Source organism: Prionailurus bengalensis, chromosome C2 (assembly GCF_016509475.1).
Source record: "Prionailurus bengalensis isolate Pbe53 chromosome C2, Fcat_Pben_1.1_paternal_pri, whole genome shotgun sequence".
Taxonomy (NCBI): domain Eukaryota; kingdom Metazoa; phylum Chordata; class Mammalia; order Carnivora; family Felidae; genus Prionailurus; species Prionailurus bengalensis.
The window spans coordinates 146,441,577-146,456,614 of record NC_057350.1 but is presented as its reverse complement, the minus strand read 5'-3'; the positions used below and the strand labels follow the sequence as shown (position 1 = coordinate 146,456,614).

General features: G+C 38.2%; 1 protein-coding gene across 15 annotated transcripts in view; it reads right to left on the bottom strand.

The window, feature by feature from the left end:
• The window catches only part of RBMS3 (RNA binding motif single stranded interacting protein 3), a 1,080,848-nt gene that overhangs the window by 515,960 nt on the left and 549,850 nt on the right, over positions 1 to 15,038 (bottom strand). For all 15 annotated transcript variants that reach the window (XM_043595598.1, XM_043595585.1, XM_043595588.1 and 12 more), the window contains one exon: positions 2,740 to 2,798. In XM_043595598.1, coding sequence (XP_043451533.1) covers positions 2,740 to 2,798 — 59 coding nt within the window. The remainder of the gene's footprint in view (positions 1 to 2,739; positions 2,799 to 15,038) is intronic.

Sequence of the window (15,038 nt, the reverse complement as noted above, 5' to 3'; positions counted from 1 at the left end):
CTAGTATCAATAATATTCCCTTTATTGTTCTTTCAACACTGACCTTTTAAAAAGACTCTACCAATTTTAGATGATACCAGTGAAGACGGGTGAACCAGGCACACAGGAAGCAGCACTGGATGGCCTGCGTGAAATGACCTCAGCTTCCTGAGTGCATATAAGCTATCATTACTTTCATTTGCACGCTCCCAATTGTTTCCTAACTCACCCTGAGGACACTGCTCCTTTGTAGCCCTCTCGACTTTTCTTTTTCCTTCTAATACCTCTTCTCCCAGTGGACTATAGTGAGGAGTCCTCCTTGCTCCTATGGCCATCTGGTTTCCCTCCTACCTACATCTCCAGTTTAGAATCCTTCATCACAAAATTTTATAACCAGTGAATCTTCATTTTCACTATGGTCTACAGATGCCCAGTATCATTGCTCACACCTTCTGGTTTACTTTCCCCAAAACTATGCCTGCTTCAATTCTTGGCGATTTCAATAAATATTTAGATGGTTGTTTCAACGTCTCGTTTATTCAGTTCTTTGAACTGCTCAACGATGTCACATCTTCCTCCCAACCTCAGAAATGTGCTCCCATGTTATCATTAACAACTATAAACAATTTTCCATAAATATAATTGCTGCCTCTTCCCAACTGCATGTAGTTTGTATGGGTGACCATTTCAAGGGCCAGAAAGGAATACTCTAAATAAGACTCAGAATACCATTAAGATAGTATTTTTCCTCAAACATGAAAGTGACAGTAGTATCTTTCTGACCAAGAGTGCTTAACTTTTAGGATACCCACCTCCACGTGCTTGATGAAGGTTGTAATTCAGAATCCCTACTGTTAACCCACAGACTCCAAATGCTGAGGCCAGAAAAGGCAACTGGAGACTTCTATCCATATTATGTATAATGACCATATATTAACTCCACCTTTTTCACACCACCCTCAAGGCAAAAGGTCTAACAGCCCTCTGCCCTCCCATGAAGTCATCTTTAGCTTCCCTTTTATTAAATGATCTTCCTAGGTGGTTCCATGGTTCCCCTCTTCCTTCCTTCCTTTCTCTATCCTTTTCCTCCCTCCCTCCCTCCCTCCTTCATCTCCTTCTGTATTTATTAGTGCTTATTATGAGACCAGGAGTCCCCAAACTACTTTTTAAATGCATATCACAATGAATAAAAATATTTTGTATCAGCAAACCCAAAATTTACATACTTATATGCATAAAACATATGTATTTGTAAAATTAACTAATATGTTCTACACCACACAGAGAAAGTTGATCTAAAAACAAAGAGAGATATATTCTAACATTTCCTTCTAGCATCCCCAGCTGAGAGTTTAGCATTGCTCTACAACACCTCACTTTGAAGATAAACTTTCAAGATTACACAGGTCCTGTCTTGAGTTTAAGCCTCCTTGGAGGAAGAGACAGAGAATGAGGGAAAAAAGAATTAAATAAGTAGTTACAAGAAAATGTGGACAGGGGTGTTAGGAGTTTCCATTCTAGTTATGTGGGTCTGCTCAACTACATTCTGAAACTCTTTCTTTCAAACACAGACCTTTCCCATGCCCATCCATTCTGACTTGCCTTTATAAACTTTATTCCCCCAAAAGGAATCTCCACCTCCTCCTCTCACAGTTTTGTATGTATATCTCCAATATAGATACCTCCGTTATACTTTCAGGTACTTTAGGCTGATACACTGACTCTAATAAGTATGTTACGATTCGTTTCTTCATTTTCTTGTTGGTTTCCTTTTCAAATTGAACTGTTAGATGACAGAAACCATATCTTACTATTTTTTGTCTTGTAGTACCTAAGCATCTAGCACATTTGTGACTTTATGGGAGACATGGAATGCTGTTTGTTTGTTTGTTTTTTAATTGCTGAATAGAACCTGAATACTGTCACCCAGATAGGCTGGGAAATATCTTCAGTGTATGAGTGCCTATTCCTAAAACATATGCACATTACATCTGTATGTGAAATAGGGGCAGTGTTTAGAATGATCGTGGCTCTACCATACTTCTGGTATTATAAGAAAGACTGGATTACAGGAACAACAAATAACATATGTTACAAGAAGCATTCCAATTTCCTAGTAAGAACTGAGTCATGCGAGAGAGACCATACAGATTTCACAAATAATATAAAATGCAACTCATGAAAGAGTATGGGATTCCCAGACATGAGGAGACATGAGTCACAGATATAGTCAAATAACTTCAGAAATGTTTGTAGGGGGGAAAAAAGCCTTAATAAGATACCAACTCAGATCCCGAGAGATGCTGACAGCAGAAGCTTAGACACAATGGGCCCACCAGTAAATTCATTCCTAGTCAACCAATGTCACTAAAGCTTTAAGGAACAGATAAATTAAAACGTGCTTTGCATGGGGAAGTTCTCCCCAGAGTTCCTCATTTTTATATAGGAAATCAATTTGCATCACTGATGATATCATTCAAATCAGACAACCCCAAGTTGTTAAGAGGTAATTTAGTTTTACGCTGAAGCAATTTGATACTTGTTCTGATTTGTGATTTTCATTTTGTTTGTTAATGAAAAAAATTAATGAACAATGTTACTAGAAATACGACTCATCAAAGCCTTGGCATTATTAAAGAGGTTTGCCATATTCTGTACATCGTGATCATTGTGCAGCTGGTGTCTGGACTTCTGCCTTAAAGGAGACATCAATGGAACAGGCTAGGCAAGAGCCCAGGGTATAGATGCCCTTACACATACCTTTGCACTGATTTGTGTTTTTGTCCAGAATTGCCTTTGTGGATACAATTTTTCCATACCTGACAAAGAGAGAGAGAGAGAGAAATTCCACGTTATTATAGCCCAATGAAGACGCTTAAAATACCTTAAAGAACGTCGGTGCACACACAATTGAGCAGGAATAAACCAAGAAAACAAGCACTGTACTCCCATTTCACACCTGGATGATCACTTTTCACCAGTTCTTCTTTATAACTTGAGAATGTGCTTCCCTACGTAATCACTGGGTTGAGCCTTCAAAAATAAACCTGTCAGCCTGTCATAGGTGGCTGAAAGGGGGTTGTATGTGATTGTGATCAAAGTAAATCACACTGTGGATTGCTGGAGAAAAGCACAGACCTTGGCCCCAGCTTGAACAGGGCTTACATCCAGCTCTGGCACTCACCTAGCGTTGTAACACTGAGCAGTTCAACACAACTTCTCCAAACTGGTTTTTTTTTTTTTTTTTTCATCTGTAAAAATGAGAATTGTAATACTTCCCTTTCAGGATTTGGGAGAGGGTTATATTGAAAGATTAAGAGTTTCTAGCAGTGCTCCTAAGATAAATAGGATTTTTTTGTTACTAAAAATAAATAGTGTGAGTTGAGACTAAAGACTGAATTTTGAATTCTCAATACCTGCCACCATATGTAATAGGAGCTCAATAAATGTTTGCTATAAACAAATGAATGATACAGGTAATCCAATGGTAGTTCATACAACAATGAAGTTTCTACCAGAAATACATATAAGCATATTCATTATCCTATCATTTCTTGCAGAAGACCTAGTTTAGGTTTCGTTTTTTTAAAAGGTGGTTAATATGGAGAATGAAATTCAATCTCTTTAAGCCTGTTTCCTGAGGCATAAATGATAGAACCAAAGAAGATGGCTTCTAAAAGCCTGTCTTTCTTTAGGATTCTATGAAGGATGCTTCTCAATAATCATACTAACATGGAGAAGTTATAATGCAAATTTAAGCAACAAGTTTACTAACTACTCATTTTCATGTTCAAGATTTCAGCCATGTCACAAAATATTTGGCAAGTTTTCTTGTAATTCTGTGTTCCTAAGCAAGTGTGAGAATATATGACAAATAGTAAATATCCCATGGAGTAATAAACTAGGTTCCCCCTCACCACTGTTTCTTTTGCATTTATAATCCCCTTATTAGGTCATTAACTCCTTGCAGTATTTTGGTGGTTATTTATTAATATTCTAATGTTGATAATGTCATTGTACTAGAAATGTCTTTGCCTCTTTTCTTTCCCCCAGATGTTTTGACCAAGGATGAATTGAGGGTCCTCTAGAAATTTACAGAATTAATTTCATTATGAAAGCAATACCACTGATAGCTTTGAAAATCATTCCAATAGGAGCCAACCTATTAACAGGTCATAATAGGAACTAGAATATACTTAGATGAAGGGGTCTGAGATAATTCCCACCAGTCACTTCCATGCTCGCGGTTAAAGTCAGCCAGACTGGCATGAAGCTGTCCAATAATGAACTGAATAGATACTGTCATCATAATCCTGACATTTCAGCTACCACTGCATTTTCTACACCACTACAACTATAACTCTATAGTTAACTAACTCAAAGAGAGCATGGCTGAGAGTATCTACTACTATTTTGTAGATATAGAAAGTATAGTCTACGAAATCAGTAATTTGATCAAAATCACATAATTTGTGAAAGGGAGGGAACTGAATATGGGATTCTTAAAATGGGTACAGTGCTTAAGTACTACATCATCTGCCTCCAAAACAGAGAAGCTACATATATCGACTTTTCTAGTTTAATCAACCTTAATGTTTTTGAGAATTCGGGTATTAGACCCCAAGGCAATAGTGGTTAATACGTTGTGGCGACAAACCGCCAAAGCTCACATCGCAGTCCAGCCTGGGTATATCTGATTGGCTAAGTAAGCCTTAGGTGTGCTTTGTATCATTTCTCTATAATTCTATAAATCCATTTATTTAAACATTCATTTAGACTATTATGTAAAATTATGTACATCTACGTATAAATATATAAAATGATTACAATAGTATCTAGGGTTGTTTTCAGGGTTAGGTAAGGTTTACTTAAATGAGGATAACGGTGGCTGGTACAGAATAAGTACTCATTAAATATTAGCTCTTCTTGCAATTATTTCCTCCCTGTTATCTGCTACATAAAAATGTCTCTAGTCCTTGGCATTCTCTGATGTTGATAAGAAATGGAAAGGGTTAAAATTCTGTCCCAAATGACAGCTTAAAATATTACTATGTAGGGGCGCCTGGGTGGCGCAGTCGGTTAAGCGTCTGACTTCAGCCAGGTCACGATCTCGCGGTCTGTGAGTTCGAGCCCTGCGTCGGGCTCTGGGCTGATGGCTCAGAGCCTGGAGCCTGTTTCCGATTCTGTGTCTCCCTCTCTCTCTGCCCCTCCCCCGTTCATGCTCTGTCTCTCTCTGTCCCAAAAATAAATAAACGTTAAAAAAAAAATTAAAAAAAAAAACAAAAAACATTACTATGTAGACTGTCAAAATCTTACACTAAGAAATTTGGCAGGTAAAATTATTTACTAAAAAGGTAATTTACATTTACCCTTTATATTGTTATTTTTAACGTTAGGGATGACATTACTATGTTCTCACTGTACTTAACCATACAAATACCCCTACAGGTTTAAAGCTTTTGTATGTTTGGTATGTATTCCTGAAATGTCTATTACTTCAAGTCTATTATGTTTTTTAAAGTTTATTTATTTATTTTGAGAGAGAAAGAGAGCAAGTGAAGTGCAGAGAGGGAAAGAAAGAATCCCAAGCAGGCTCCGCACCATCAGCACAGAGCCCGACTCGGGGCTCGATCTCACAAACCATGAGATCATGACCTGAGCTGAGATCAAGAGTCAGGTACTTAACTGACTGAGTCACCCAGGCACCCCACGCCTATTATTATGCGAGCCCGCTTCCTCCAAAATTCCTCATCTTCCAACTGACCAACCTCCCCCTACCCCCCAACCACCAACCAACACAGTCTCTCCTTCAAGTTGTATTTCAGCCCAAGAATTTCTCTTTTGGGAAAATAACCAGTAAAATAGTGTCATATTTGCACTGTCTTTCAGTCCACAAGGGTTCAAGGTATCTATAACTGCACCTACTAATGACAATAATGCTCGCTAAACTTAGGCTATTCGGGCAAGCAAACATTTGCAAGATTACACGTATCTTTGTGTAGAAAACAAAAAGGGAGAAGAAAGGGAACATTTGCTGAAACTTTGTTTCCACACAAAGCACCATTAATACAGTATGGAAGAAGTAAAAACCAGAGGAAGAAAAAGAATTTAGAACATTTATAACCATCTCACATCAGGCACACAAACCCTTAAGACAAAAATACTTCTTAATTGGTTTCTAAAGCTACTCCTGAAAATTTTATATATAAAGTACCTTCCAAATTAAAATTTAGCTCTCTCTTTTAAAAAGGAAATTAAAAATTACTGTATCTCATAGTGAATTACATCTCCCAATGGGACTTTTAGCCTATGGTGTGCATACTGTCCTAGTATAACAATATTACTTGGATGTCTTTCTTTTCCTTCATTAAATGTAGAATATGTAAAAAAAAAAAAAAAAAGCTATCTTTTTTTACAACCAAGAAGGAAAAGAAAAAAGAAATTACTTCTCATGGAAAGCATCTGTATTTAAAAAAAAATTAATGTTTATTTTTGAGAGAGTGTGTGTCAGCAGGGGAGGGGCAGAGAGAGAGGGAGACACAGAATCCGAAGCGGGCTCCAGGCTCTGAGCTGTCAGCACAGAACCCTATGTGGGGCTTGAACTCACGAACTGCGAGATCATGACTTGAGCCGAAGTCAGACGCTTAACCGAATGAGCCGCCCAGGCACCCCTAAAGCAACATTTTCCTAAAACAAAATTTTACGTCCCAGTATGCATTATAATATTACTGTAAACGCAAAGTCACTCACTCACACACACACACATCAAAAAGCAAATTACGCTATTTCTTGATTTCCCTATTCCTAATTATGCTCCAGGCAAGGCTTTCAATAGTGCCAAATCTCGAAACAATAGGACACAACTGAGCATATCTGACTCAGCCACTAACATGAATAGAGCTAAAGGAATGTAATTCCTTGGCTCAGTTACAGTATTCTGCATTAACAATTATTTCACAAAGCTGGGATATGCTTTAAACAACAAGAGAAGGTATTTAATGGGCCATTGGTTCCAGTTCGTGTTTGAACTCTCACGATGACAAACAGGTACTTTCTGCATGACTGGTGCTGTATTCTCCATGCTCTGCAAAGTCAACATCTGATGGAGGTAAATAAAGTGTAGACATTTTTTTTAAGACCCAAACCACCGTAAACAGAAAAGCCACCAATGTACTATACCTGTGAAGAATTCTATTCAACTTTTCTTCCTGATCTTTTGTCAAAGTAACTAATGGACTACAGTAAAAACTGCTGTATAGACTAATGATACATTTTTACACACTCTGAAGAAAAAGACCTATGTCTGCGGCAAAGGGTATTTCCAAAAGTAAATTATTTCATTTATTTCCTCTTCCTCTTCTTTGGGTTTAGAGAAGACTGTTAGTATTCATAAAGTCTTTCTTTATGACATCCCTGAGTAGAAAGCAGAATCTGGTATACAGAGAAAAATATTATTTACCTAGAATTATTATAAAAATTTTAATTTGTAAAATTAAGTTATTTTTTAAATATAAATTCTATTTTAAAAATATAAAGGAATTATATCTCTAGAAAGAGGCTATTTCAAGAAGATGCCTGGAAATAGACAGCTGAGCACTGACACAATGTGCCTTCTGGCTCCAGAAGCTTTCAGACAAATCCGATCCATTTTTCCATGCTTTCATTTCATACAGCTAGAAGAGATACAAGATTATCCACAGTCAACTTCCTCCAGGGGGTTCAACTTCTTGAGGGAAGCACATAAACGAAGTGAGCACATTCAGTATCTTCTCTTGGCCAATGTGTGAAGCCCCTAATTCACGGTGCTAGGACGCTTTTGGACATAAGATATGTGACTCCATACAATAATATCTGCATATTCAACAGCTATCGTGAGTGCCCACACATTCTCCAAATCCAGCCATGTCCCAAGGAACATGTTCTTTCTATTCTAAGAGGACTCTGTAATTACAAACAGTAGTCATTCCACAGTAACTGTCCCCTGATTGTATTTTATGTATTCATAACTGAGTGTTATGTATTTATGTATGTGTTGTCTATTAACTCACTTTTACTATAGCTTGTCAACTCAAGTTTTACATTTAATTTTTTAAAGAATACTCAATTCTTTCTGGCATCTACTCTTATTCTTAAACAGCATTTGGGTCAAACTATTTGTTGATACACTTGATTATTCCACAGGCAACCCTAATTTGAACTAATAGCATTTTTTTATTTTCCAAAGTTGAAAAGAAAATAGAGCTATTATGGGTCTACTCTTCGTGCATTATGAAGACATCAAATTGGTGGTATCTTTCTATAAAGAATTTATTTTTAAATCCTTTTGCTGAATCACCCACTGTGTATATTAATTCAAAAAAATACAGGCAAAGACTGAAAATAGAGTCTCCACAGTCAATTAACTCCCAGCTAACTCATTTTTCACATGCCTTCTGTATTGATACCAGACTCGAAAAAGGTACTGCATTTATTTAATGGATGAAACATTATCCTTTCAGAAAATGTGGCTGTTTGTCTACTTCTTGATGGTTCATTATTTGGCATTTAGGGATGCTAATGGAGTATATCTATGGCTTTAGGGATCCAGGAGGAATGTGGTGGGGCTATGCATTTGATGGGCCACGTCAACCAGGTTTCATCTACAAAAGAAGTCCACAACTCAATAATATTCTGAAGCCTTAGAAAGCTCAATCTACCATCGAGAGGCCAATGCCAGCAATAACTGAGTTAGGCTGAACTATGTCCCCTCAAAACTCATGTGTTGAAGTCTTAACCCCCAGTACCACAGAATGTAACCCGCATTTAGACAGAGAGCCTTTAAAGATATAATTAAGGCAAAGCAAGGTCATTTGGGTATCCTATGACTGGTATCCTCATAGATTAGGACAAAGATAGGCACAAAGGAGAGACCACGTGAGGACAAAGGGAAAAGATGGCCATTTGTAAGCCAAAGGAGAGAGCCTTGAAAGAAACAACCCACCAACATCTGGATCTCCTACTTCTCACTTCCAGAATTGAGAAAACAAATTTCTGTCGTTTAAGCCACGCAGTGTGTAGTATTTTGTTACGGTAGCCCCAGAAAATTTATATAATAATGTCTTCTCCAAACCCTGGAAAGCTTTGGAAAAGGCTTGAAATGAGAATATTTAGACCACTCTACTCCTTTAAAATCCTTTGCTCAATGATTTTGTAGTTGGTCCCTCCAAGCCCTAACCTAACACTTCCAAACTCTTTGTCACCCAACATACGTGTGGATAACAGAGGCTAAGAAGTATCCCAGCATCAGCTAGTGCAGGGAACTAATAATCTAGAACCCGGTTCTTGGCCTTGTAGTCTGGGTATTCTTCTCCTCCCCTCCCTTCCCCAACCCAGAGATAATAAAATTCCTGCTTGAATCATGGATCTATACCAAGGAGATTTCACAAGTCCATTGTGCAAACTAAAACGTCATTTATTAACTAATAACTTGAGAATAACACATTACAAAGAACACAAAATAAGACTTTCTAGCTGGGAAAACTGAAGAAAACTTCTCAGAGGAGGAAGTGTTTAAAGAAAGGGCAATGCTTTGGCAATCAAGCTTTTTATACTTCTTAGGGATAATAAAAGCAATTCTAAAAAAAGAGTTTTAATTTCTACATCAGTGTATTATTTAGTAAATTACTATTTTCACACTACAAACAGTTTCACCAAAATTCTATGGCTACAACACTACCTTTACAATCTGACCGACTCTAACACAATGGTCCTAAAGGAAGGTTAACATGCACCAGAGTTTCTTGGAGGGCTTATTAACACAGACACTGCTGGCACTACTCCCCAAAATACTGATTCAGTAGGTACAAGATGGGTCTAAAGAATCCGCATTTCTAACAATCCCAGGTGACGCCAGGTGATGCCAATACAACTAGACAGTCTTTTGAAAACCACCACTTCAAGAGAATGGCACACTAACAGCAAAGCACGTGTGGTTTATTCTCTGCAAGACTCCAGAGACTAAGGGAGCTTTCTGCAGACATGGAAAATGACTTTCAAAACTGCAAACATTTGCTTTTGATAAAATGATAGCCCATGTTTAAAAGACAGAACAAAATTTTTTCAGTTTTTGCTTATATACATATATATATGTAATATATATATACACACATGTATATATACGTATAATACACACACACACACACACACACACACACACACACATATTTGGAATTTTTTCAGGTACTTTTTAGAAAGAAGGTCCAAAGAAAACACATGGGAAATGTCTATGTTAACTCTCTTCCTTCACCTAAAATAACTAGTGGCTAATCAGTAGTTTGATTGAATTACAGTGCTAATTTAGTAAGAGAACTGGCAGATAATGATTAGAACTGTTTAGTGCTTTTGCTCATTAATTACAAATGGTTGTAAACCCAGAAAAGATATACCAGACCAACAATGAATACTTTCAAATTCTAAAATAAAACAAAACAAAATCATTAAGCTCCTGGTTCTTAGAGTTAGTAACTCTTGCGCAATGCTTCAGATGACATATTTACATTAAATATTTAGGGTATATACCCTACCTTCTTGGTGAAAACTTGTGAAAAAGTGGTTTCGATGCAAGCAGGATGGAAATGACATCTTTTGGGTACTTTCGGCAACCGATCATAGCACATTTCAGCGTGTTTAACATCCTTTAACATTTGGTCTGCTAATGTGGAAAGACAATGGGCTTTTGTCTAATTAATAGGGACTTGAATATGAACTCCACCACCCATATGATGTGGAAAAATTGCTCAATGGTTCTGCCCCTCAGTTTTCCTGATCTGTATAACGCAGTCACTAATACCTGATTTTAATAGTGACTGTAAAGGTGAAATAAAGTAGTATTAACATTCCTAGTACAATGTGTGCATGTTGACATTCCTTCTGTTCCCTTACTAAATCCTGCTTTCTGCTTTGTTACCTACATACTTACTGTATAGCATAAAAACGATAACTTGGATAACATCTCTCTGGGTGTTTTGTGTGCTTTTGTTGTTGATTCAAGGGAAGGAACTCTATGCCACATGTGGGGCACAAATTCAGGACCCTGTAATCAAGAGTCACATGCTGTACTGACCAAGCCATCTAGGTGCCCCTTGGATACTCTCTCTTGACTCTTTGGAAGCCAACATGGTCAGGTTAAATGCTTGCTGAAGCCCCCTTAGGAAGCACATGTGTTAGCATTCATATGGCTTGTCATTTATATTCTGAGTCAATTCACAATTTCTTCTTCACTTGCTCATTCTCCTCCTGGCAGTACCTAATGACTTGCTTCACCCACACTCCAGTCCCAGCCGTGTCAATGCTGCCTCCATTACCTCCTCAAAGGCTTTGCCTTCTAACCTTCCCACCATTGTACTTAGTCTACCACCCCTTAACCTTGGCATTCCCTGCTTGTCACTGCTGTTAGCTCCTAGTTTGTTCATGTGCAGTTGACTGTGAACAATACTCCACTCCTTGTGCTATTTTGTCTTCAAGAACTCAATCCAAGTCGCAAGGTCTTCTCTACGTGGTTTTTAGATTTGAGATTTTAAATACCTCCTTTATCAGAACAAAAGCCGTCTTGTCAGGAATTTGGGGGTTCCCCTTTAAAACCTCTCTTGGGGCGCCTGGGTGGCTCAGTCGGTTGGGCGTCCGACTTCGGCTCAGGTCATGATCTCGCAGTCCGAGAGTTCGAGCCCCGCGTCGGGCTCTGTGCTGACAGCTCGGAGCCTGGAGCCTGTTTCAGATTCTGTGTCTCCCTCTCTCTGACCCTCCCCCGTTCATGCTCTGTCTTGCTCTGTCTCTCTGTATCAAAAATAAATAAACATTAAAAAAAATTTTTAAGTAAATAAATAAATAAATAAATAAATAAATAAACAAATAAATAAATATAAATAAAACCTCTCTAATTTTCATCCTGATGTGTTCTATCTGGTTGACACTCATTTCTGTAGCACCTTCAATGGGTCAGCCCCTGTTCTGAGCTCTTTAGATATATCCACTCTTGTCAATCATCACTACAGCCTCATGAGAGAGACTCTACCACTACCTATGGTTTATAGATGAGGACACAGAGACAGAGACACCTAAGTAACTTCTCCAAGGTCACACGACTAAGAAGCAGCAAAAGCAGAATCAAATCCCAGGCAGCCTGATGTCAGAGCACACAGTCTGCCAACAATTTAATCTGCTGTCTCTCAGTTCCAGTGCTTCCTATCCTCTCTCAAGATAGCCTCACTCCTCCTGTTCTCTCCTCCAACTCCCATTCATCCCTGCCACACCTTTCTCTGGCCTGTTTCCCTATATATCACCTATGTTTTTCTGAAACTTAACCTTCTTCCAGAGCCAAGGCTCTTTCCCCTCTGCCTTCCCTTGAACATTTGCAGATCCTCTCCCTTCTACATAGAGGCTATAATCAGGTTTCTCTCTTTGCATTTCTTGCCAGACTTTTCTGAAATGATTGCTCTGCTCATGCTACCTCTTTCTGTTAATTATCTAATTTTTTTTTTTTACTTAACTCCTAAATACTGGCTTTTATCTACTGAGACAGAACTTTGAAAACTAACTAGTAACTTCTTAATAAATAAAATTACTGTTATCATCATCCTTGACTTCTCACTATCATTTAGCTTTTTTGTGGGGGGGGGCGGATATAATTTAGCCCTCTTAAATACCTTCCTCTTGAAATATTCTTTTCTTGGGTCCAATGCATTACATTGACATGGTTCTTATCTTCCTTTCTTGCAGACAGTTATCCCTTGATTTACCTTCTTCACTTTCTCCTTCTCCCACTCCACGTTCCTAAAAGTGGGTGTACCTCATGCTTACCCCTCAGCCTACTTGTATTTTGGTGCTACAGTATATGCTACGCGGTAATTCTCAAAAATAGCATGCATCAGAAGAGTCTGTATGGCTTCTTATAACTCTGGGCCCCAACCTCAGAGTTTCCAATTCAGCTTCTCTGGAATTGTGTGCGATCAGGCACAAGAATTTGAATGTCTTAACACTGAAACCTCAGCAGAGACTCTCCAATTAGAGCCATTTGATTTTCCCCGTTGGGTGTTAAATGGTCATCTCAAATGACACAACATATTCTGTTTTCTCCCTACTCTGAAAACATTTCTAGGGAAGAAGCAAGCGAGGTAGCAAACTGTTCACAGGGTAGAGATTACAAAGAACTGGAGATCTCCAGCCCAGGATGAAGGAGCATCTGTTTTTCATCTGCAGCCATTGTTACCATGAAGGAGTATGATCCTGATGCTGCTAAGCTTCCTGATTTTTTTCGAAAGAAACCTGGATTTTCTAGCAAAATTTTTCAAAGTTTAAGCCTCAGCGTTTTTGTAGAAACAATGTGAAAGCCAAATAAAACCACTCTTGTAGACAGACTTGAACTTGTAGACCGTCACTTTGTGATGTTAGCACCAATGTCTTCCAGCCTCTCCTCTCTCTGAATAACATAGGCCCTTCAAGGGTAAACTGCACGTTCTGACTTTCTGGTCTACTGGCTGTTTTTCCCAAATCTGAATAGTTGTGCTTACAGCCAGTATATAATCACATCATCATCATCATCATCATCATCATCATCATCATCATCACCTCCACCATTATTTATTATTACTATTATTTTACTGTTGTGTGAATTAATCTTCTTGTTCTCTATGAGGTTGTCTCTTTAACCGGACCTTGATTTTTCAGGGGTCAGGCTTCTCTGATCGTCTTCAAAATACCCAGTGTAGAGCTTGATGCCTAACAATCCTCTCTGAAAAATCTGTTGATTTTTAAGTCACTTTTACGGTTCTGCCAGTGTTTTTCTACATCAGAAACACCAATGAATGACGGGACTACCCTTATACACAAACACGTATGTTTCTACCATCAGTTGAGCACCTGCTACATGCCAGCCACTACACAGAATATATTAGCTATTTTATTCCGAATTCTCACAACTACCTAAGAAGTCAATATTAGTATTCTGATTTTTTAAAGATGAAAAGAGAAGGTAGATGTATTAAGCTACTTGCTCAAGCAGACACAGCTATTGAATTATACTGATTACATTTAAATTCAGGTGCATTTGGCTATAAAACCCTTACTCTTTCCTTGATATCGCCTGGATACAAGTCGGTCCTCTGGCCTGCCAAAGGGCCACAAAAAGATTTTTAAGTCTTCTGCAGATGTTGGACATGATTAGTCCCCTGAATGGCAGAAGAATGACCCACATTCACTGGAAATAGTATAGCTGGACATTCTTCATTGATTGTTAAAACTCATTTCCAAAGAAACCTATTCCTTAAAGAAGCTTGTGACTTCACAGCATGTAGAATGTTCTAGTAGGACTGTGAATCTAGTATCAACTGAATGCACAATGAAAAACAGCATCACAGCAAAATTTTGCTGTTTGGGAAAGATATCGAACCTCAGATTCTGAAAATTCTGGCATTATCTATGCCCTCAATAGTATAAGAGAAAACCGTATCAGATGTGCAGCATGCGTAACCATTTTGAGGGCCATATTTCAGAAGTAGTGGAGTTGAGCTGTTGAGAGCACACTCTTGGTTTCCGCGGTATCCCCTGGTACCAAAGAATGTAATCAGGTTCTCAGAGAAATTTTGTGATGGTGCTGATTGCTATTAAAGTAGTAATTCCCAATCCTGCCATCGTCACTTAGCTTCATTCTAATTCCCTCTTAGATTTTCTGTGTCACTACCCTCACCCTCCTCATCGCAACTTGTGTGACATCTTTCTTGTGCCTATTCTCTCTTCCCGAAACAGCTAATTTCAATTTTGGTTATAATCCAACAGACATTGAGCATATTCATATTAGCCAGTGCACTCTATCAGCAATTGTGTTGATGACAAAAATACAAAATGCATTGTATTGTTCTACACTGTAACTCATCCTGTCCTGATATTGAGGATGAGTTACTCATGGGTAGAGAATAGGTCTTACTCATTTTCTATCCCTGGCCTTACACACAGAACTCACTCACTAAGTGTTTGGTAGATGAGTAAACAAATGACCGAATACTGCAGATCCATCATCAGATAAGACA